The 21,422-nt window shown below is 42.8% G+C and overlaps 4 protein-coding genes across 6 annotated transcripts; 2 read left to right on the top strand and 2 right to left on the bottom strand.

Annotated features, from left to right (window-relative positions):
• Positions 1 to 293: 293 nt before the first annotated feature.
• On the bottom strand, positions 294 to 6,579 carry hsp90aa1.1 (heat shock protein 90, alpha (cytosolic), class A member 1, tandem duplicate 1). The gene is made up of 11 exons (XM_077552650.1): positions 6,009 to 6,579; positions 5,009 to 5,158; positions 4,527 to 4,893; positions 4,309 to 4,442; positions 3,927 to 4,232; positions 3,680 to 3,845; positions 3,406 to 3,596; positions 3,179 to 3,326; positions 2,819 to 3,087; positions 2,412 to 2,745; positions 294 to 1,347 (listed from the first exon to the last, which is right to left on the bottom strand). Exons 2-11 carry the CDS (start codon positions 5,156 to 5,158, stop codon positions 1,238 to 1,240), a joined length of 2,175 nt encoding a protein of 724 aa, XP_077408776.1. The 5' UTR covers positions 6,009 to 6,579; the 3' UTR covers positions 294 to 1,237.
• Positions 6,580 to 7,649: 1,070 nt separating this feature from the next.
• wdr20b (WD repeat domain 20b) lies at positions 7,650 to 12,761 on the top strand. Of its 2 annotated transcripts, none has more exons than XM_077552701.1 (4): positions 7,650 to 7,933; positions 8,614 to 8,796; positions 8,906 to 10,333; positions 11,530 to 12,761. In XM_077552701.1, the coding sequence occupies exons 1-4, from the start codon at positions 7,685 to 7,687 to the stop codon at positions 11,584 to 11,586; spliced, it is 1,917 nt and encodes a 638-aa protein (XP_077408827.1). In that variant the 5' UTR covers positions 7,650 to 7,684; the 3' UTR covers positions 11,587 to 12,761. The 2 variants fall into 2 exon arrangements, with proteins under 2 accessions (XP_077408827.1, XP_077408828.1); XM_077552702.1 differs by having other exon boundaries at positions 7,739 to 7,922.
• Positions 12,762 to 14,552: 1,791 nt separating this feature from the next.
• Positions 14,553 to 18,855, bottom strand: mgat2 (alpha-1,6-mannosyl-glycoprotein 2-beta-N-acetylglucosaminyltransferase). Of its 2 annotated transcripts, none has more exons than XM_077552703.1 (2): positions 18,703 to 18,855; positions 14,553 to 16,282 (listed from the first exon to the last, which is right to left on the bottom strand). In XM_077552703.1, exon 2 carries the CDS (start codon positions 16,083 to 16,085, stop codon positions 14,706 to 14,708), a length of 1,380 nt encoding a protein of 459 aa, XP_077408829.1. In that variant the 5' UTR covers positions 16,086 to 16,282; positions 18,703 to 18,855; the 3' UTR covers positions 14,553 to 14,705. The 2 variants fall into 2 exon arrangements, with proteins under 2 accessions (XP_077408829.1, XP_077408830.1); XM_077552704.1 differs by having other exon boundaries at positions 14,553 to 16,101.
• Positions 18,856 to 19,980: 1,125 nt separating this feature from the next.
• On the top strand, positions 19,981 to 20,910 carry rps29 (ribosomal protein S29). The gene is made up of 3 exons (XM_077553677.1): positions 19,981 to 20,129; positions 20,617 to 20,716; positions 20,802 to 20,910. Exons 1-3 carry the CDS (start codon positions 20,068 to 20,070, stop codon positions 20,808 to 20,810), a joined length of 171 nt encoding a protein of 56 aa, XP_077409803.1. The 5' UTR covers positions 19,981 to 20,067; the 3' UTR covers positions 20,811 to 20,910.
• Positions 20,911 to 21,422: the final 512 nt, after the last annotated feature.

The following is a 21,422-nucleotide window of genomic DNA, read 5'->3' as shown; positions in this document are numbered from 1 at the left end:
GATACAGCCGGTAAAACATCGAACGCTGGTTGGCCCAAATCGGCTGTCAATCAGAGAAAAGGGGCGGGAGCTATCGATGCGGAAACGTCATAAGGCGCGGAATGCAAATCCGTGAGGCAAATAATAAACGTTCCAGAACATCGCGTAAAAGTTCAAACTGTTAAATTTCGAAACTTCACTTTGTGATGCAATTACCTTGAAGAAATAAAAGGCAACCTTGAAGAAATAAAAGGCAACCGTAGTCACACATTAAACAGAGCAAGGCAAGAATTTCGTTTGAATTTCTTATTTGATTTTATTACAAATTTGAATGCTTTCATTAAAAAAAAAAGTTACAAAAAGACACAAGCTACATATTTTCAGTGACTTAATTTTTTTTGTTGAGGTGTCAAGTATATTTCAAAAGGAAAGTGAATGCGCTATTCCAAACAATGGTATTTTGTTTGTTCAGATAATAACAGGGCACAGTAATGATTAGCATGTGTTATTTCCGTAATGCAACACTTCTTTTACACAGTGAAAACAAATGGCGTATTGTATTCTTTTTGCCTGTGACTAGCATAAAAAACAGGCAGATTTGTTATAGTAGTAGTCAGATAACATCATCATATTTTGAAATCAAAATAATCCTCACAAATCAAATTACAACGATCTAAAAGCCAAAGCTTTTTTTTTACTGATCTGAGAGCTTCTTTTCACCAACTAAGACCGCCATTTTGACTTATGAATTGTCCGTAGGATGCAATAGGCTCCAGCTGACCTACGACCCGAATGAGCACAAGTGGTATAAAAAATAAATGGTTGGATGAACTGTATAATCATCCATTCATCCACTTTCTATAATCTCTTATCCTTTTCAGGGTCGTGAAATACTGGGCTACCAACAGCCAACACAGGCTACCAATAAAAACTGATCACCATTCAGACTCATGTTCACATTGTCACTCAGTGGGATCTAAACACAGGCTGTCTGAACGGAGATCAGGCGAGGGTGCCACGACATCATCAAATGAATTGTATTATCCTTAAGAAACAAAAACTTCAATGCATGGATTTGGTAAAAATAAAAATATGAAGTTTTGTTTAGTGTAGTTTAACATAAGCAGCTGAGGTACTATTGTAACAACTCCGTAGGCGACCTTTTCTACATTATTGTGACAAACAGTTACTGTTTAGAAACAAATGACTTAAATAAGTTACAAAAAGTAGTACAGTATTATGAAAGCAGGTGGACCGTTTAGTCGACTTCCTCCATTCTTGACGTGTCATCATCGCCCTCTAGGACTGGCATGTCTTCTTCAGCAGGCTGAGCAAGGTCTTCAACTGCCGAGTCATCGTCGTCAATACCTGGCAATTATACATTCATATGAGCAACTTGGGTGTCTTAGCAATTTATATAGGATACGTTACGTTGTGATGGATAGATTAGCTGTTTTAGTAATCTTTTGCGTGTTCAAATAAATCAGAGTTGAGATCTCGTGAAGAGGGTCCTTGCAAGGTATTTTAATCAGAAGCTTCTGATGACACAAAGGAATTTCACCAAGCCATGTTTCTGTCCAAATGTGTGTCCTCTCTCTCAGACACGGGATTTTTATTAGAAAACGCCTCCCCCTCCCTCCAAGTACAAAAGCAGATTACATTCTCCCAGTATACTAGATTGCCCTTGAACTCTCAAAAAACGGATTTCTGACGAACAGAAACTAGACTTCTTAGATAAATAAAAGACACTTATTAACTTTCTCATTTCTGGGAAAAGAGGACGAAAGATAACAAAGAGGAGAAAAACATTACTCATCAAGCTATATTAAGTTAACATAGTTATATGTACATCTTCACAGCTGTAACTAAATTCAAAACAGTTAAAATATAAAATGAAATATTAAAATGTCAACAAGATCAAATAAACTAAGATCACATGAGTTAAACTAAGATACGATACGATAAAATAAGCTAGGTAAGGTAAGCTAACCTAAAGAAATCTGTGGCGACCATGGCTCAGGGGTATAGAGACGGTCGTTCAGTAACCAGAAGTTCGGCTGTTCGATCCCCGCTCTCCCCAAGTCATGTGACTTCACACACATTGCTACTCACACTGGTGTATGGAAGGTACGGATGTTTGGTGATGGTCGGAGGGGCTGTAGGCGCACACTGGCAGCCACGCTTCCGTCAGCCTGCCCCAGGGCAGCTGTGGCTACTTAAGTAGCCTACCACCACCACAGTGTGAATGTGTGAGCGCATGAATAATGTATCCATTCCATTGTAAAGCGTCTTTGAGTGTCTAGAAAAGCACTATATAAACCGATTTCTTATTCTTATTAAGATAAGATCAGCTAAAATAAGAAACTAAGAAAGATAAGATAGCCTTCATTAGTCCCACACTGGGGAAATTTAGAAGATGGAAAAACACTCACCAAGACCCAGCTTGATCATCCTGTAGATGCGGTTGGCATGCGTCTGGGGGTCCTCCAGCGTGAATCCCGAAGACAGCAGGGCAGTCTCAAACAGGAGGATGACCAGGTCCTTCACCGCCTTGTCATTCTTGTCCGCCTCAGCCTTAACCCTCAAGGTCTCCACAATGGGATGCATGGGATTGATCTCCAGGTGCTTCTTGGCTGTCATGTAGCCCATGGTGGAGTTGTCCCTCAGGGCTTGCGACTTCATGATTCTCTCCATGTTGGCCGTCCAGCCGTACGTGCTGGTGACAATGCAGCAGGGCGACGAGACCAGGCGGTTGGAAACTGTCACCTTCAAAGAATGCCGCATTTTGTTATTGGCACAGCAAAAACGCAATAATGAACAGTGTGTCTTGCATACAAACCTTTTCAATCTTTTTGTCGAGGATGTCTTTCATGATCTTGCAAAGGTTCTCAAACTTAGTCTTGAGTTCCTCCTGCTTCTTCTTGTCATCCTCATCCTCGGGTAGCTCAAGGCCTTCCTTGGTGACCGAGACCAGGTTCTTGCCATCGTACTCCTTCAGCTGCTGGACGCAGTACTCATCAATGGGCTCGATCATGTATATGACCTCCAAGCCGGCTTTGCGGAGGCGCTCCACAAAGGCGGAGTTGGCCACCTGGTCTTTCGTCTCGCCTGTTTCAAGAGTCAGGAGTTAATTTGCTTTCCATGCTAAATAAGTCTGCAAATGTGGGGAAATCTGGATCACAACAGAATTAATACAAACCTGTGATGTAGTAGATGTGTTTCTGATTGTCCTTCATGCGTGAAACGTAGTCCTTCAGAGAAACCATTTCATCTCCAGAAGCAGAAGTGTAGTATCGCAGCATCTCTGACAGTTTCTTCCTGTTCTGGGAATCCTCGTGGATGCCAAGCTAAAACATGAATGTACGTTAACTTATTAACATTGTCTGTAGGAGTCCATGAGGGATGTGGAGTTTGAGATCAATCTACCTTGATGTTCTTTGAGAACTGCTCATAGCACTTCTTGTAATTTTCTTTGTCTTCACTGAGCTCCGTGAAGAGTTCCAGGCATTTCTTGACCAGGTTCTTGCGAATGACCTTGAGGATCTTACTCTGCTGCAGCGTCTCTCTCGAGATGTTCAGGGGCAGATCTTCAGAGTCCACCACGCCCTTGATGAAGTCTGAGAAGAAAGGAAGCCAAACTGGTGCGTGATGAAAAAGGTAACAAAACACCTCAAGGGAATCTTTAGAACGAGATACTTACTGAGATACTCTGGAATCAGCTCCTCGCAGTTGTCCATGATGAACACCCTGCGCACGTACAGCTTGATGTTGTTCCTCTTTTTCTTGTTCTCAAAGAGATCAAACGCAGCCCTTCTGGGTACAAAGAGCAGTGCTCGGAACTCCAACTGGCCCTCCACGGAAAAATGCTGCAGACAAATGAGAGCCACAAGTTTAAATGGATTAAGTTGTAACAATCACTTTGACAAAGATCTGCAGCATTCATTTACTTTGACAGCCAGGTGGTCCTCCCAGTCGTTAGTGAGACTCTTGTAGAACTCGCCGTACTCTTCGTTGGTGATGTCGTCAGGATTGCGCGTCCAGATGGGCTTGGTCTTGTTCAGCTCCTCCTCGTCCATATACTTTTCCTTGACCTTCTTCTTTCTCTTGTTTTTGCTCTCCTTGGTGTCCTCGTCCTCATCAGAGCCAACATCCTCGATCTCCGGTTTGTCCTTGTTCTCTGCAGCATCTTTGTCAGCTTCCTCTTCCTTCTCTCCTGGCTCGAGGTCCACCTCCTTCTCTCTCGTCTTTTCCACCTTGAGGATAACGGACAGTTTTAGGATCGTTTTGGTTCCATTTCAGAAAAATAACAGCGTTAACACACTCCCTTACATAAAGTGTAATCGGGTAGCCAATGAACTGAGAGTGCTTCTTCACAACTTCCTTGATGCGCTTCTCCTCGCAGTATTCCGTCTGATCTTCTTTGAGGTGCAGGATTACTTTTGTGCCTCTGCCAATGGACTCTCCTGAAAGTCAGCAATATAGAGGTAACCAATGCCTTGTGAATAAGTGCATTGAGCGACATAATGTTAAGTGAAATTTTAATTTACCAGTGTCAAGACGGACAGTGAACGAGCCACCGGCCGCAGACTCCCACACATACTGCTCGTCATCGTTGTGCTTAGTGATGACCGTCACCTTGTCGGCTACCAGGTAGGCCGAATAGAAGCCCACGCCGAACTGACCGATCATGGAGATATCGGCTCCGGCCTGCAGGGCTTCCATGAACGCTTTGGTTCCAGACTTGGCGATGGTGCCCAGGTTGTTAATCAGGTCGGCTTTGGTCATGCCGATACCCGTGTCTACCAAGGTGAGGGTGCGAGCATGCAGGTCGGGCCTGACTTCAATCTTCAGGTCCTTGCAGGAGTCGAGTCTGCTAGGGTCGGTCAAGCTCTCGTAGCGGATTTTATCCAGAGCCTGTTAGAGGGTATAACATTAAGGTCTTTGTTTCACAATCTTTACAACTATACATTTTTTCAGGAATTCAAATACGTCTGGCTGGCCAATGTTTTTTGTGTTGAAGCACACTTACATCAGATGAGTTAGAGATGAGCTCCCTGAGGAAGATCTCCTTGTTGGAATAAAAGGTGTTGATGATCAGTGACATCAGCTGAGCAATCTCAGCCTGGAACGCAAAGGTCTCCATATCCTCCTCCATGGCATGTGTGGCGTTCTCGGGCATCTATTAGACAAAATGAATCGAACGAACCATCCGTTTATCCATCAAATTTCTTTTGGATTGGGGGCACAGGTGACTTTTGGCCAAGAGGGTCGCCAGCCAATCGCAGAGCACAAGTCTTGGCATAGACTATAGATTAATTTTAGCATTTTTAATGAACTTAACATACATGTTTTTGGAATGTGGGTGGAAACCGTAGTACCTGGAGTAAACCAACCAAGCACATGGGAGTACAAGCAAACTTGACACTGGAAGGCCTGAACCTCAGAACTGTGAGACAGACTGGCAAACAACAAGGCTACTATGTTACCCTTTCAAATAAAACTCAAAATATCTTAATATCTCAATGCTAGTTCTGGTGATAAAGTCTACCACATGGCTTGAGGGAATTGGGGGGGCTGGGGTTAGCAGCTGCTTATGGTGGAACAGCACATGTTCATCCTGTCAATCAAGCACCTTTGACCATCCCCCACTGGGTTACCTAACACCCCTATGTTAAAGGATTTAAATTAAAATCTGAGTCTATTTAACATAGAGACGTTATTATATCACAAACACGTGTAAAATATTCAAGTCCTGCTCTGTTCCTGCTTTTGTGGCATCTGCCATTGCGCTTATGCTCAGGGTCACCCTCCATGCCATGTGCTTGGCTTATGCTTCGGTGTCATTAAGATACTCGTGGTACACCACTCAACTGATCTGTCCTACTGGACTATCTCGTCAACATGGAATATTGTTTTCCATGAATTGCTGCAATCAATCCAGAAACAAATATTTGTTTCTCTGCTATTTTTCTCCAAAACAACAAGAATTTACTTCCCTGTGTTTGATTCTGCTTTTTTTCCAGACTTACCTTGATTATGAACTCTGCGGTGGTCGAGTTTGCCGATGCTTTTGTGAAGAGTTCTAAGCCTGAGTGCTGTGCTGCTCCTACCGGTGAGTGTCTTTGGACTCGATACAGGCTCCCACGACACGTCGGTGTCTTTTTATACCTCAGTCAGGGGGGCTTCTGGAAGCTCCCATTCAGAAGGTTCCAGAAGATACGACCACTATCGGGGGGTTCGGGGGAGGTGGGTGGTTGGAGTGGGTGGCGAGTGAAACGCCAGAGTCCTAAAGCTGGTGTGTCCTTATAGGGCAGCAAAGTCACAAGCGGTGCCTGTCAGTCAAGACGAGAGCCTTCCTGATAGCTTGACTGGCCATTAGGCCCCAAGACCACCCCACTACGCAACACCCGCCCTCCAAGTCCTCACAGCTGTGCATTGCCTTTGCTATCAGCTGCTGTGACACACACACAGGCCTATGGGCAAGATGTCTATTTTTTGAAAGCACACATTTTCTCATATGGTACACGAGCCACAAGCCTATGCATTCAATTTCTGAATTTCTAAAGCTAATCAGCAATCTGCAACAGCTATACATTCCGATTCGAGCCTAATTTTCACTCCAATAGTTTTTGATCAGAATCCGAATTATCTTTATTGGCCAAGTATGTTGAAACAAGGAAAGTAATTTGGCACTTGTATACAGTATTGGGGGAATTGGGCCTCTTTCATTTTATTTTTCATCTTTTTCATTTCATGTAAAGAAGAATCATTGCAATAATCTTAGTTGTGCCTGTTCCTCAGCACTGTGAAAGAATATTTTGTAGCCAGTCTGGCCCGTTTGGTGACATACTTAGCAGGTTGGTGTTAATAGTTGCATTGAGATGACCATTTTGCATAAAATCAATACACATCACGTTAGGATGAACCATTTGATTAAAAAGGCAGGAATAATCCAATTGCTTAATTGTGTTCATATTTCTTATTTTATTGATTGTAGTGTCCAGTTTGTGTGTCCAGAGTGTATATACTTTTTGTGACATTTTTGTTTTGTGGTGTGACAAACAAAAACGAAATGAAAATAATTTACTCCAAATAATGTATTATTTCCTGTTCTGTTCTATCTATGCCACCGACGTGTCACACACCTCAGTAGGTACAGTTTCGTGACATCTTTGTGTGGTAGCTCTACCCTGAGATTTTTTTAAATGTAAAATATGTACCTTAGCTCAATATAGGTTGGGAAGCACTACGCTAGATGACACGGCCGTAGCAATATATGACACTTGCAACTCACTCCATGTTATGTAATCCAAATAGTTGCAGTTGAGGGGGAGTAAATTCTACCTGCGGATCATGATTCCTGTGTCGCAATCCTTGTAAGACGATATTTACAATAATAACTTTATATAACATTGAGGTTATGAGTCATTTATGTTATTATATCGAGAACACAATTTAAATGATAATACGTGCTTAATGGACTTTATTTTGTTAATTGTGTACGTGTTTTCAATATTTACGACATCGAATCATATTCTCGTACCTGTTTCGTCACCTGCTGACTGTTTATTTTTCGTCTTTCGTCTCACGTGACTTGTAGTAACCCCCAGTGCGCATGACCGCTGGTCTTTCCATCCCCCTGATTTGCACATGCGCCGTCCGCAACATCCGGGGCCTTGGACAAGGATGAACGGCGACTTGCAAGATGGCGGCGGAGGGAGGAGGGAAGGAGACGAACGAGATTAAAACGCAATTCACCACCCGAGAAGGAGTCTACAAACTCCTCACGCACTCCGAGTACAGTCGCCCGAACAGGGTGCCCTTCAACTCGCAGGGTTCCAACCCCGTCAGGGTCTCCTTCGTCAACGTTAACGACCAGTCGGGCAACGGCGACAGGATCTGCTTCAATGTGGGCCGGGAGCTCTACTTTTATATCTATAAAGGTGTGAGAAAGGTAAACAACGTTGACAGCAGCCGCCGTGAACGCGTGTGCCAGGTAGCAGCCGGACCGGCTCGGCGTCTTCGTTCCACCGCCGCTGTAGACCCGCCGGGCTTGTGTCGCAGATTGTCCGGACGAGGCCATGTAGCGTTCAGCTATGTTAGACGCTAATTAGCATCACCAGCTAATCTAATCGCCATACTTGTTTAACAGTGAACTCGTCTCTTTGTGGGACTTTCTCACTAGTTCTGAGTGACCACCATGCTGCAAATGGGTTGTTTACGTTTCACGTGCTTGCAGGAATGGGACGACAACATGACGTAATTGCCTAAATGTCAGGTTCTCGCTATCAACTATGAGGTCAGAAGTGAGTGTGGTTGGTTGTAGTGACGTCACGGTGGGTTCATGACACCTCATTTGCATGTGGGAAAGAATCACGTTTGTTTCTATTGGACTTGGCGACTTTTGTCTAATTAGCAGTGGGTCTCAAACTTTGTACTGTACACTAATCAGCACGTGACTTTGCTCAACAAGTACCGCCATCATGACCAACAATAATACACAGTAGCATAGCAGGTCCGCTTTTCTTTATATTGTAATATTGTAAACAATATAACATTATGGATGCGAGCTGCCGCACGCACAGCGGCTTAGTGATAGCTTTTACTATAAGTCGAATCTGTTATGGTTTTTAGGCTGCTGACTTGAGCAAGCCCATAGACAAGCGGATATACAAAGGCACGCAGCCCACGTGCCACGACTTCAACCCGCTCACCGCCACAGCCGAGAGCGTCTCCCTGCTGGTGGGCTTCTCGGCAGGCCAGGTGCAGCTCATCGACCCGATCAAGAAAGAGACTAGCAAGCTCTTCAATGAAGAGGTTGGTTGTCATCCAATGAAATTGTTGTGTGTCCGATTTATATAAATACATATGATTTGAAAATTGCATTGTGCTACATACCTTGACAACTGCTCTTTCCCCTTCCCAGAGACTAATTGACAAGTCGCGCGTGACGTGCGTACGATGGGTCCCCGGTTCTGAGAGCCTCTTTTTGGTGGCCCATTCGAGCGGCGCCATGTACCTGTATAATGTGGAGAACACGTGCGGCACGGCGGCGCCCCACTACCAACTCCTCAAACAGGGGGACAACTACGCCGTACACACCTGCAAAAGCAAGTCGGGCCGCAACCCCTTACTGCGCTGGACGGTGGGCGACGGCGCGCTCAACGAGTTCGCCTTCTCCCCGGACGGTAAGTTCCTGGCGTGCGCCAGCCAGGACGGCTACCTGCGGGTGTTCGGCTTCGACGCTGCCGAGCTGCACGGCACCATGAAGAGCTACTTCGGAGGCTTGCTTTGCGTTTGCTGGAGCCCCGACGGGCGCTACATCGTGGCCGGCGGCGAGGACGACCTGGTGACGGTGTGGTCGTTCTCGGACTGCAGGGTGATCGCGCGGGGGCACGGCCACAAGTCGTGGGTGAGCGTGGTGGCCTTCGACCACTGCACCACCAGCGTGGAGGACGGCATCGGCGGCGAACCCTCCGCCGAGTTCAGCGGCAGCGACGAGGACTTTTACGAGCATATTCACTTTAGCGCAGGAAGGGATCGGGCCAACAGCGCCCACTCCCAACTTTCCAAGAGGAACTCTACGGACAGTCGGCCTGTAAGCGTGACATACCGATTCGGGTCCGTTGGCCAGGACACCCAGCTGTGTCTGTGGGACCTCACCGAGGACATACTCTTCCCTCACCTACCTTTGTCTCGCACCAGGACTCACACTAATGTCATGAATGCCTCCAGCCCCCCGGCCACCGCAGCAAACACTATTTTCACCGGCACCAACGGCAAAGACAATGTTAGCAATAGCAGCACCGGCGGCAACACGCCAAACTCCCTCCCGGGGACGCTGCCTCGCTCCAACAGCTTACCGCAATCCTCCAACCCGACCGGCGGCGGCGGCGGCGGAAGCACCCCCAACAGTCACACGGGCAGCAGCAGCAGCAGCAGTAGCACTGCGGCCGCAACCGCCGTCCCCTCCAAGGGCGGCGGCAGCATCATCGACAGCGCCCTGATCGCCGCCGGCGTGGGCAAGTTCGCCACGCTGTCGCTGCACGAGTCGCGCAAGGAGCGGCCGGAAAAAGAGCACAAGCGCATGCACAGCGCCGGCCACATCGGCAGCAAGAGCGGCGACAAGCTCAACCAGCTGGGGGCCTCGCGGGCGGCGGTGAGCAAAGGCGACACCGCCAAGACGCTGGGCACGGTGCTGTGCCCGCGCATGGAGGAGGTGCCGCTGCTGGAGCCGCTCGTGTGCAAGAAGATCGCCCACGAGAGACTGACCGTGTTGATCTTCCTGGAGGACTGTTTGGTCACGGCATGTCAGGAGGGCTTTGTTTGCACATGGGCCAGGCCTGGAAAAGTGGTGAGTAACAGGTAGGGCTGGACGATGAATCCAAATTTGATCATGATTTCAATTTTGCCTTCTCGATCTATAAAACAGGCATGAAAATTCCTCACCTTTCGGCGAAGTTTGCCGTTTTGAAACCAAAATAGGTCAGCTACGTGAATCGTGGAGAGCCGATGAGAAAATATTTTGGTGTAGGTGCCTGGAGAGTCCGTGTATCAGTGAACTTCTCACACTGGATTTTTAATTCCTGGTACATTTCCGGGTTTGGGTGGAAGCAAGCGATATTTGACCGCCGACAAGCCAAACGAGAGTGAAGCTTCGCGGTTCCTAGCATGCTTTGGTGAGCACACGGTGCCCCACCTGGTGCGTGGATTTCCTGGTACTGAGGCCGTTAAGTAAAATAAATAACTGTTCATAACGAAATAACCGTTAAGTGAATGTTCTTTCATAAAAATAAAAAAAATAGAAGATCATTTTATTGTTAAATTAATGAACATTTATTACCACAAAAGTACCAAAAATTGGTACTGTTCAGTACGGGATCGATACTGACAAATGGAACCGAACCAATTCAAATGCGAAAGGTATCCGCCCCTTCTTGAACGCAGCACATGCTGTTTTTTCATCCATCCATGGTCCAATAAATGATAAATTTTCGCAAACTGTTTTTCTTGACGCCATAACATTTTGAACATTTTAAATTTGCCAAATTTCTTCTGTTCTCATTGTAAACATGTGCACCATGACTGCATGGCACCACACTGCCCCTAGAGGCCAAAATCTGCAGTAACACCCTAGTATTTGTTTTCAATTGCTATTTTAGTGCATTTTCTTAGCTGAGTTTTCATGGATTCTAGAAAATTTACTTTCATCAAAATTGAAAGATACAACTATTCAAGTTTTTTTTGTCATAACACACATGACGTAGCACAAAATACAAACCCTTGAGGGTATGACTGGGCGTAAGGCTATGATGATACTTTTGAACAGTTTACTTGAGTAGTTAAAAAAAATATTAGGTTTTAAAATCAGTGACTAATCATTTTATCAAAAATAATTGTGATTATAGATAAAATAATAATCGTCCAGCCCTAGTAACAGGTCACATGACTCGCATACCGTCACTAATACCGCCTGCTGGAAATATTAATAGGCAGCCTGTTTTTCCCCAGTCAACCCCGCCATTTTGTTTGCGATTTGTCTCTCCGCAGGGACTTCTATCATCTCAAAACAACCCCGCCAACTCCCCCAGCGGAACCGTAGTATAGCTCCGCCCCCACCCCCACCCCTCCATCAGCCACAGAAGTGGTGGATGACAACCGAGACGCGGCTGGCGGGAACTTGACGTCTTTGGTCTGCAGTGAAATGGGTGCTAGCTGACAAAAGGACGAGGAGCTTTAAGGTTTTTATAGGAAGGGCTGACTGGTTCACTGTTCATATGTTGGTGGCTGTTATCATGCCGACAGTCTTCTTGTTGGGGTGTTCTCCCGCTTCTTTACTTCTTGGGCCTTTTAAAGGGAACAACATTTTTGAAGTGGCTGCATATCCTCTGCTAATGGAGGTCGTACTTCCTTAAATCACACAATGTGTATTTGCACAAAATGTATCAGCCCTTCCTTCTTGGCGTGTGAGGTTTTTCTTTTTGTTTGAAATCCTAGCAGAAGAACACAAGCAGGTTTCGGAAGCACTTGGCTTGTTGGCGCCCTTTGTCTCCCAAGTTGGATGCTGCAATCATTTTATTTTTTTTTTTAAAGATAAACAATGTTTGCACTTAACAGTTTGTTGTTCAGAGGACGGATGTACTTTTTTTTTTTTTTTTTTTTGGGAGTGTTCAATAGAATTAAAAAAAACAACCTTTGTACCTATTGTTTATTTTAATATGGTTTTCCACATGACACAGGCTCTGTATTATATGTAAATATTGTATTGCAATGATTTATGGAGATGATTAATAGTTTAAAGAGCCTTTTTTTTTGAGAAAAATAGAGCTATTTCTAATACATAAAATCTAATATTAAAATGAATATGCAGATTCCCCCCCCCCCCTCCCCCTCCCATTTCCGTTGTACATAAAGAGATTTCAGGTGTATTTTTTCTTAACGCAACATTTGGTATAATATAGGAGATGCTTTTATCTAACGGCTTGTGGTGAACATTCTTGTTCAGCCATCATTCCGAGCTCAGGTAAAACCGCAGGAACGCGTACTGGCCTATCGTGTGAATCGACTCCCAACCTAACAACTCCTCTTTAGTGTGAGCGGCGTGCATATAATGATGACGATTATTTTTTTAAAAACAACACTGTGTTGATTTATGCCAGAGCTGGACAGCGCTTGATGTTTTTCCTCAAGCGCCCACAAAGAGTTAGACTGAGGTTTTGAACAGTGGCAGATTTTTTTTTTTCCTCCATGTGACGCCTATTAAACAGTTTGACAGACTATAACCATGACTCTGTTTATATTCTTAAAAATATATGCAAATATCGGGTTATGTTAATCCACAAAGTTCAAATTGAAGAAACTCAACTTGATTTTTTTTCTTCTTGTTTTTTGACAAACATTAAAAAATAAGCTATAAGCCTAAAAGTATGTTAAATTAATATTTGGTAAATACAAGATCAGATTTTTTTATTGTCACATAAGGGAAGCTATTTGCTAACAAAATTCTCTTGGCTGATTTGTAGCTTCTTTTTTTAAATCTAAAAACTGAATCTTTGAACAGTGTAAAAATCAATACTTTTTTTTTTAAACTCAACTTATTGAACAGTTAATTGCCCTGTATATAAGTAAAAAAAAAATTATATATATATATTAAGTGAGCAGGTTAATAGTTAACGCAGTTGTACTGGCGCAGTGGAGCATGTATTTTACTCATATTTTAAAAAAATAATAATAATAAAAACTTTATATATAATTAAGCACTTTATAAAATGAAGGCCAACAAAAATGCTGATATATTACATCCATTTATTTTACACTGTTTAGGACTCCTGAAAACAAATAGTTGATAAGTGTACACTACACGATGTGGCCACTAGAGAGCAGTATAGTTGAAATGTCTCTCGATCATGCTGTTAGCATTCTGACATCATACGAGAACAAGATGTCATTAGACCAGAGCTCACCAACTCCGATCCTCAAGGGCACCTACCAGCATTGGATGCTTCCCTCCTCCCAACGCACCTGATTGAAATGATCAAGATCATTATCAGGCATATATACATTCTCCAGTATTGACATGTAGCTTTTATTGACATGCCTGACAGTATCTTAGAGCGGTAGCAAAGCTCAGGGAGAACCAGACCAAAGCCTTGCGTCAGTCTGCAAATTTTTAGAACAGAAAGCGACGCCAAGGGGATTTCAAAGCATCAGCTTCCTCACTGTTCCAGTCTATTCTAAGCGTTCCCGGGAGGTGGAGGCCCAATTATTGGGCATCTTATTTGCAAACTTGTCCAAGATTCATAACACATCTCTAGCCCTTTCGTGGATAGTGGTTAGCTTTTAAAACGTTTTCTCCTATACAAATGAATATTTTTTGCCACAGTTGGCCATTAGCCACACAGTGGACACTAGTGTAGTCTTGACATGCACTGCCATCCAGTGGTCAACGTTTGTAATTGCAAAAAGAAAAGAGCGACAACGAGATGGCCGACAGAAGTTCAGATGTGACGGGCAAGGAAGGGATAAGTGTTTATTCCTTCTATTTCAGGAGGCCCTTGCAAGTAAAAAAATATATTTGGGTCATCAAGCAAAAACTAAGGAGTAACATAATTGTTAAAATTATGCATGTATTGATTTTCACTAAATTGGACTTTGGACATAATTTGCTGTATTGTTACTACAACTTGGTGTTACTGTAATTTTGTTGCTACTGAAAATACTTTATCTGCAGTTTTGTTGTTGTTGCTTTAAATCAGAATTTTTATTATTGCAAAACTTTATGGATTTTAGTTCTCATATGAGAGTAAGGATCCTTGTCATGTTTTGTAGTGGTCAGGTTTTTTTTATTTTATTATTATTATTATTTATTATTTTCTTACAAACATATCGCATCAGTTGCGCAAATGCACATTATCCACCCTAGTGGTCATGTCACCAACTCCTTGAAAAATTTATGTTTCCCAAAAAATGAAGGTGATATTTTTTCATAATTAAAGTGTAATAAAAACACTTGAGAAAAAAATCCTGATATAGGTTATCAAAATTTTGTCTGACGTAAACAAAGACAAACTAAATCCCGACATTCATCTTTATTTTTTTTTTTTGGAACAGTCCAGTGAAACAGGCAACATGAAGAAAAGTCCAAGTATTTTCGTTTGAAAAGGCTTTCTTCTTAATAGAGGATGCAAAAGAGACAATAATATAGAATATAGTAAGCAACTTTAAGGTCACTGTAACCGCACGTAGCTCTTGCAGAGTTCATGATCCCTGATGTCCCCCCAGCCCCCGTTCTTCACGTGCGGCGCCACCCCCCCGGCCCCATTGGACGGCAGTCTCTTGGTGATCAGGAGGTTCCTGGGGAACAGCTGGTTGCTGCTGCTCTGCAGGATGTTCTCCATCTTGGACTTCTGGCTGGCCGGCATGCAGGCGGCCTTCTTGTGGTGCATGCCGCAGTCGCCGGCGTGGAAGACGCGCGGCGCCTCGCTCACCATCACCTTCCAGTAGGACGGCAGGCAGGACGCCGTCAGGTGCTGCAGGGACCAGTCCCAGTTGTAGTCGTCGTAGGTGCAGAACCGGTCCGTGCAGCCCAGCAGGCTCCGGTAGGTGTCCCGGCCCAAGGCCATGCCCATGTTGTGCTCGGTGGACTTCCAGGCCTTGACCTCGACCTTGTTGGCTTTGCTGGAGTACGCGATGTGGCTGTAGCTCCCCAGCGACAGGATGTCGCAGTCGCTGCACTGCTCCCGTTTCATCGCCGTCATCATCTTCAGCAGGTGGATGAAGTCCGGCGCCAGGTAGTGGTCCTCCTCGATCAGCAGCACCAGGCCGTTATGGTCCTGGAGGACGTGCACTCGGTCCCACGTGAAGTGCAACTTCCACCACCAGTGGTGCTTGGTCTGCGAGAACTTGGCCTCGCGGTAGTGCCCGAACGAGTCCGGGTACTCCGCGTTGATGCACCCCAATTTTAAGGCCTCCTTTTTGGAAATGTCCCTGGGGCAGTCCCTCGGGTCGTTGCCGGGGAACTCCTGCGGGTACAGCTGGATGCTGAACGGGAAGAAAATCTGCAGCACCTGGCAGAAGTCCACCGAGTTCACCACTTTGTTAATCTCGGGGGACCAGAAGTCGTGGCTGAATATCAGCAGTAGGCTCTCCACGCCGCGGGCCTTGCGCAAGCTGTCCACCAGCAGCTTCAAGTAGTCCGGACGGTTGTGGACCTGGACCACCACCACCAGGTCGTCCTTCTGCCGCGCCGCCTTGAACTTCTCCTCGTTCCTTATCGTCTGGTCAAAGTTCAGCTGGAAAACGATGCCGCGGTAGACCAGCGTCGCGTTGTCCACGTCGGGCTTGGCTTTGTTTTCCTTCTCAATTTTCCCCAGCTGCGTCTGGTTCAAAGGTGCGGCGGGAGCCCGGCTCACGGCTTGCACCTGGATATGGTCGTCGAGGCTGGTCCTGCTGGTGCCGCTGCTCCTCTTCGCCACTGCCTCGGACTCGGCTTCCTTGGGGAACGGCTCGATCTTCTTTTGCCGTCCGCTGGTCCAGAACGCCAGCCCGCAGATGATGACCACCACAGTCAGTATCAGCACCTTTCTCTTATAGATCCGGAATCTCATTGTAGGGGGTCGGGCTCTTGGAGGGAGGAGGGGAAAGAAAGCAGATAGTCGGCGGATGGTTGTGGCGGTGAAAAAGGTGAAAATTGGCTAATTGCCGGAAACATGGATCCTGCTCCACTGCCACTGGTGGCGGGTGAATATCCAATAAAGCATGACAGTTGCTGGGAAGCAGCGAGGTTGCGCTAAGCATGAATTGCCTGAATGAAAACACAAATCAATACATCAAGTTAGGGCTGCTTGATTAGGAAGAAAATATTAAACCATGATTATTTGGGGTAATAATTGAAATCACAATTAGGACGATCATTTATTTTTGGGGTACAAAACAAGAAAATGTTTAAAAGACAAATACAATTCTTTGAAACACTAATTATGCAAGTTACTTTTGGATTTAGCAAAATGTATTAAATTAATTATTTTTAAATGTAAAAAAAAATAGAAAAAAATGTACAACTCCAAAATTAGTATTAATGATTTTTTTTAAACGATGATGTTGATTTTGTAATAGTGGAATGTATTTTTTTTTTTTTAAATTGTAATTGAATTTGGATTAATTGCACAGTCCTACATCAAGTTAGGGCTGCTTGATTAGGAAGAAAATATTAATCATGATTATTTGGGGTAATAATTGAAATCACAAATAGGACGATCATTTATTTTTTGGGTACAAAACAAGAAAATGTTTAAAAGTAAAAAAAATATATGAAGAGAAATTAAATTCTTTGAAACACTGATTATGCAAGTTACTTTTGGATTTAACAAAATTAATTAATTATTTTTAAATATAATTTTTTTCCACTCCGAAATTAGTATTAATGATTTTATTTTTATTTATTTTTTTACAATTATGCTGATTTTGTAATTGTGGAGTGTAAAAATTTAAATTGTAATTGAATTTTGATTAATTCGACAGTCCTACATCAAGTTAGGGCTTGACGATTTAATTAATTATGATTAATCGAATAAAAAAAATAAAACCATAAACCAACCATAACTCCTCTTACTGTATGTATACATCTCCAAAATATATATGTATATTTTTTTAGGAGACGAGAGGCACAAAATCCATGTAGTTTATTTAGACTTCATATCAGCACGTCCTGTGGAACAGGTTCTGCTTGTTCGAACATGAGAAGTACTTTGCATCACGGGTGCAAGGTTTCGGGGAGAGAAGGTGTATGTATACCAATGCAAGTAGGAAAGAAATGTTTTACGGAAAAACGGATTTGTTGTTGAAACAGTTAAATGTCAAGTTTTACTTTTAGTTTAACTCATTCACTGCCATTGACGGCTATAGACGTCAAAAATTCATTTGAACTATTTCTATTAGTTTTTAAAAAAATTCCACTTCTGCTAACAAGAGTATGAAAACCTAGAAAAAAGGTTTATTGTAAATTTAGAACAGATATAAAATTTGTGATTAATCGTTAGTTAACTAGTGAAGTCATGTGATTAATTACGATAAATAAAAAAAATAGCCTGACGGACCTAATTTAATAAAAAAATATTTAAAATAAGGGGCGTTTAATCGTAATTAATTGCATGCTAATTTTGTATCTGTTTTTAATGTACAAAAAATATAGGTTTTCATAAAAAATGAAATGAAAAATTGTTAAACTAATAGAAATAGTTCACATTAATTTTTGACGTCTACAGTCATCAATGGCAGTGAATGAGTTATTTACACATTCTTGAACTAAACTTCTCATACAAAAGCAAAAAAATAAATCACATGCAGATGAGGTAGAAAGTTAGAAACCCATTAGAGGCTTATCAAAGGCCCCACCCTAAGTAAATTGAAATTAAAATAATAACACAAACAATGCAGTGAAAAGCATCAACAAACTTATCTTTGACCTTATTATATTATTGTTTGTATTCAAACATTCAAAACAAAATAAAATCCCATAACGTCACACATGTTGAAAACATACATCAGTCAAGCTACTACATCATTGTCCCATTTACTCATTTATAAAAAAAAAAAAAAAAGTGCATTCTGATTTTGCCCATGATCGCAAGTATTTGCATTTGATATTTATTTGCAAGTAGGTCACGAGACGATGTAGTATTACATTCCCCACCCCCCTTTTTCACTGTTAATAGCCTGTTAACTGGCAACTGGCAAGGTTGATTTGGTCATTATACTAAGCTTTACACTGCTCCATTGTCATTTGACAACAGACAAATGAACATAGACAGCAAATCATTGTGATAACACGACAAAAAATAAATAAATTCACTTTGCATGGTTACATGATTGCTTATGTGTGTATGGTTTAATATGTGATCTTAAAGCATTAAACATGGCATGGCACTTCCTCCAACCTGTGTGCAACGTTTTTTGTTTTTTTTTTATCCTCGTGATTCCTTTTCACTTGACGCCCACTTTTACCCTTCTCAACTGGACAAGGAAAACAATAGTCATTTAAAACGCCACATATACTCGCATCCATTTCATTCCCCCCAGCATCCTAAAACGTCCGTTAGCCGTCGTAGTAGACGTTGAACCGCAGCAGCATGCTAGCACTAAGTTAGCAACGGCTAGCAACTCCGTCCGCGAAAAAAGCACCGTCTGAAAAATAAATACCACACGGGCGTTCGTCTGGTTGATTACCTGAAGTCGAAGCGGCCCAGCGTTCACTTCAGGATAGAAAAGTCAGTTCGATGGTGTCCCATTTTCGCTTCATCCCTGCCGAGGTGCTGCATGGAAAAAGCAGCTAAAAGCTAATGATGGGAGAACCATATCATTACACTCGGCCATTCGCTCAATAGGGGGCGCTCGTAGTACCGTAAACACTTTTTTTTTTAAAGCCCTCAGAGAAACCACTAATTTATAAATATAACAAGAATATAACAAATTTAGGGGGAGGGTAATCAAATTCCATACATACATTTTCTCTAACCAACAACATCAGTACTGCAAGACAGCTGTGTAACCACGATTAAATATTCAATGTCGAATTCTGAAAATAGCTATTTTTTTAAATGACAATTACACAGAAGCAATAATATTAATGTACAATATTCATCATTAAAGTACGGAAGCGTATTGCATTCACTTGAAAAAAAGGCCCTGTTTTTTTGACAAATTTTTGGGGGAAGCTTTGTTTTTTGTTGTATTGAATATTTTTTTCCCCTGTTTTTTTTTTGTAATTTTGTTTCTGTTTTTTCAACATGGTGTTGGCAACATCACGCTTTAGGGCTTTTGTTCTTCAGATGGAACTATGATTTTAGTCAAGGTGCAGAAATTCTAAACAGCTCCAAATGCCAGTTAATGTTAGCATAATACCTTCAGGCTTCTGTTAGAAAGCAAAATCAAATAAAAATGTTAGGAAAAGCCTACTATCTGAACTTTATTTGGGGTTACCGGTAATTACCTTACAAATCAGAGTAAATTCTGAACCGCCACATTCCCAGTTAGGAGAGGGTGTGCAGACTTGTGCAACCACAGTATCTTGGTCAAGGTTTTTTGTTTGTTTGTTACATCTTCTATTGAAAAGATATGTTTTGAGTTAGAGGTCACATTAATGGTGGAAACGGTTTCTTGCTCGTCTTAAAAAACAAACTAACAAACAAAATTATCCATTTTCTTAACCGCTTACTCCCCACAAGGGTCGCGGGGGTGCTGGAGCCGATCTCAATCCCAAAAATAAAAAAAATCTGGCATTTGAACTGGGGTGTGTACAGTATTTATTTATTTAAAGAAAAATAGCATTCATGTGTTTGCACCTTTTCGCAATGCCAATAAAAAACACAACAATGACGAAAAAATGTGACAAAATTAGTCATTGTAATTCATTTAAATTAATTTTTACGATTTTGTTTTCATGTCGCATGTACTGGCTATATAGTATACAACACTCCGGCCACTCGAGGGCGCTCAACCCGACCGCTTATCGGAAACCGGACCCGGAAGATTTCATTTGCGCATGCGCGGGACGCGATCTTCCTTTCCTACACTCGAGCGAAAAGAGACAAGATGGGCCACCAGCAGCTCTATTGGAGTCACCCCAGAAAATTTGGGCAGGGATCCCGCTCCTGGTTAGTGTTTTACCCTTTTGCCTTTTGTTTACCAGTGTCTCATTTGGCGTTAGTTTGGCGCAGTTTCCACTACAATGTATCTCAAAATTTGCTATCAAATGGGCACCGCATGGAGACTCGTCGGGAAGGAACATGGCGGCGGATGGATGCTTGATGCTAACTGCTAGCCCTGGTTAGCATCTCGAAACCGCGTTTAATACGTCACAGAACTATGGAGTTGTCAAAAGTACGCCCATTAATTAGAAATATAGATACTCGTGCTAAAATTAAGTAGATAAAGACTGCGGAATAATGCTTAAAATCCTTTGATTAGAAGTAGAGACATACAAATGTACTTGAGTGCAAACGTAAACATTGTTTTTACTGGCTATCATAAATAACACCATTTTAAAGACTTAACATAACAAAAAAGAAAACTTACGCACACAATATCGTGTATCTTGTACTAATTTGACATTCTCTTCTAATTTCCACTTGTGTTCAACAGCCGGGTTTGCTCGAACAAACACGGTCTGATCCGTAAATATGGACTCAACATGTGCCGCCAGTGCTTCCGGCAGTACGCGAAGGACATCGGCTTCGTCAAGGCAAGTTGCATCCCGAAAACTCTGAAATAGATGATTGAATGCATGTTGTCAGCAATGTTTACATCTCCATCTTCCTCCTCCACAGCTGGATTAAATGTCACGTTGTGCAGAGATCTCCGCCGATTGTTACCTGGAAGGCTGGATGAATTGATGATTCGACACACACTGCAAATAAATGTTTTTCCCTATTGGAATACTTTTGTTGTATTCAATGATCACAATGACAGGTTTCTAAGTTTGACTGGCCTCATTGGGAACTGGTGTCAGAAATTCCATGTGTGTGTGAAGATGCTTATTCAGGGATTTTACTGACAAATGGAGTGTCATTGTCAAAATTTGACTCTGACTAACTTTTTCTGTAAAGTGTTTACTTTACTAACAGTATTGTTAGTTTTCTTTCTCTTAATGTCACATCACCCAGGTTTATGAACAGTTCCAGGACTGCTTCACTAAAGATAATTTAAAATCCTATTTAGGAGTTTTCATTCCAGTGTGGGCCAGATGTTCAACCAGCACATCTATGAAGCGAGATCCTGAGTTGCGACAGGATTGCTTGTGGCTGCCCACAAAATTCTGAACTCCTGACTGTAAAAAGCATCGCTGTGCTGAATCGACTTTCCTTCCCACCAGACACTGCTCGTGTTTTTTTTTTTTTTAATTCCCATAGTCTAGGTGGTAATCAAAAATTTTCGAAAACACACGAAAG

This window comes from Vanacampus margaritifer, chromosome 19, assembly GCF_051991255.1.
Source record: "Vanacampus margaritifer isolate UIUO_Vmar chromosome 19, RoL_Vmar_1.0, whole genome shotgun sequence".
NCBI classification, from domain to species: domain Eukaryota; kingdom Metazoa; phylum Chordata; class Actinopteri; order Syngnathiformes; family Syngnathidae; genus Vanacampus; species Vanacampus margaritifer.
This window is presented reverse-complemented; position numbering and strand designations above follow the sequence as displayed.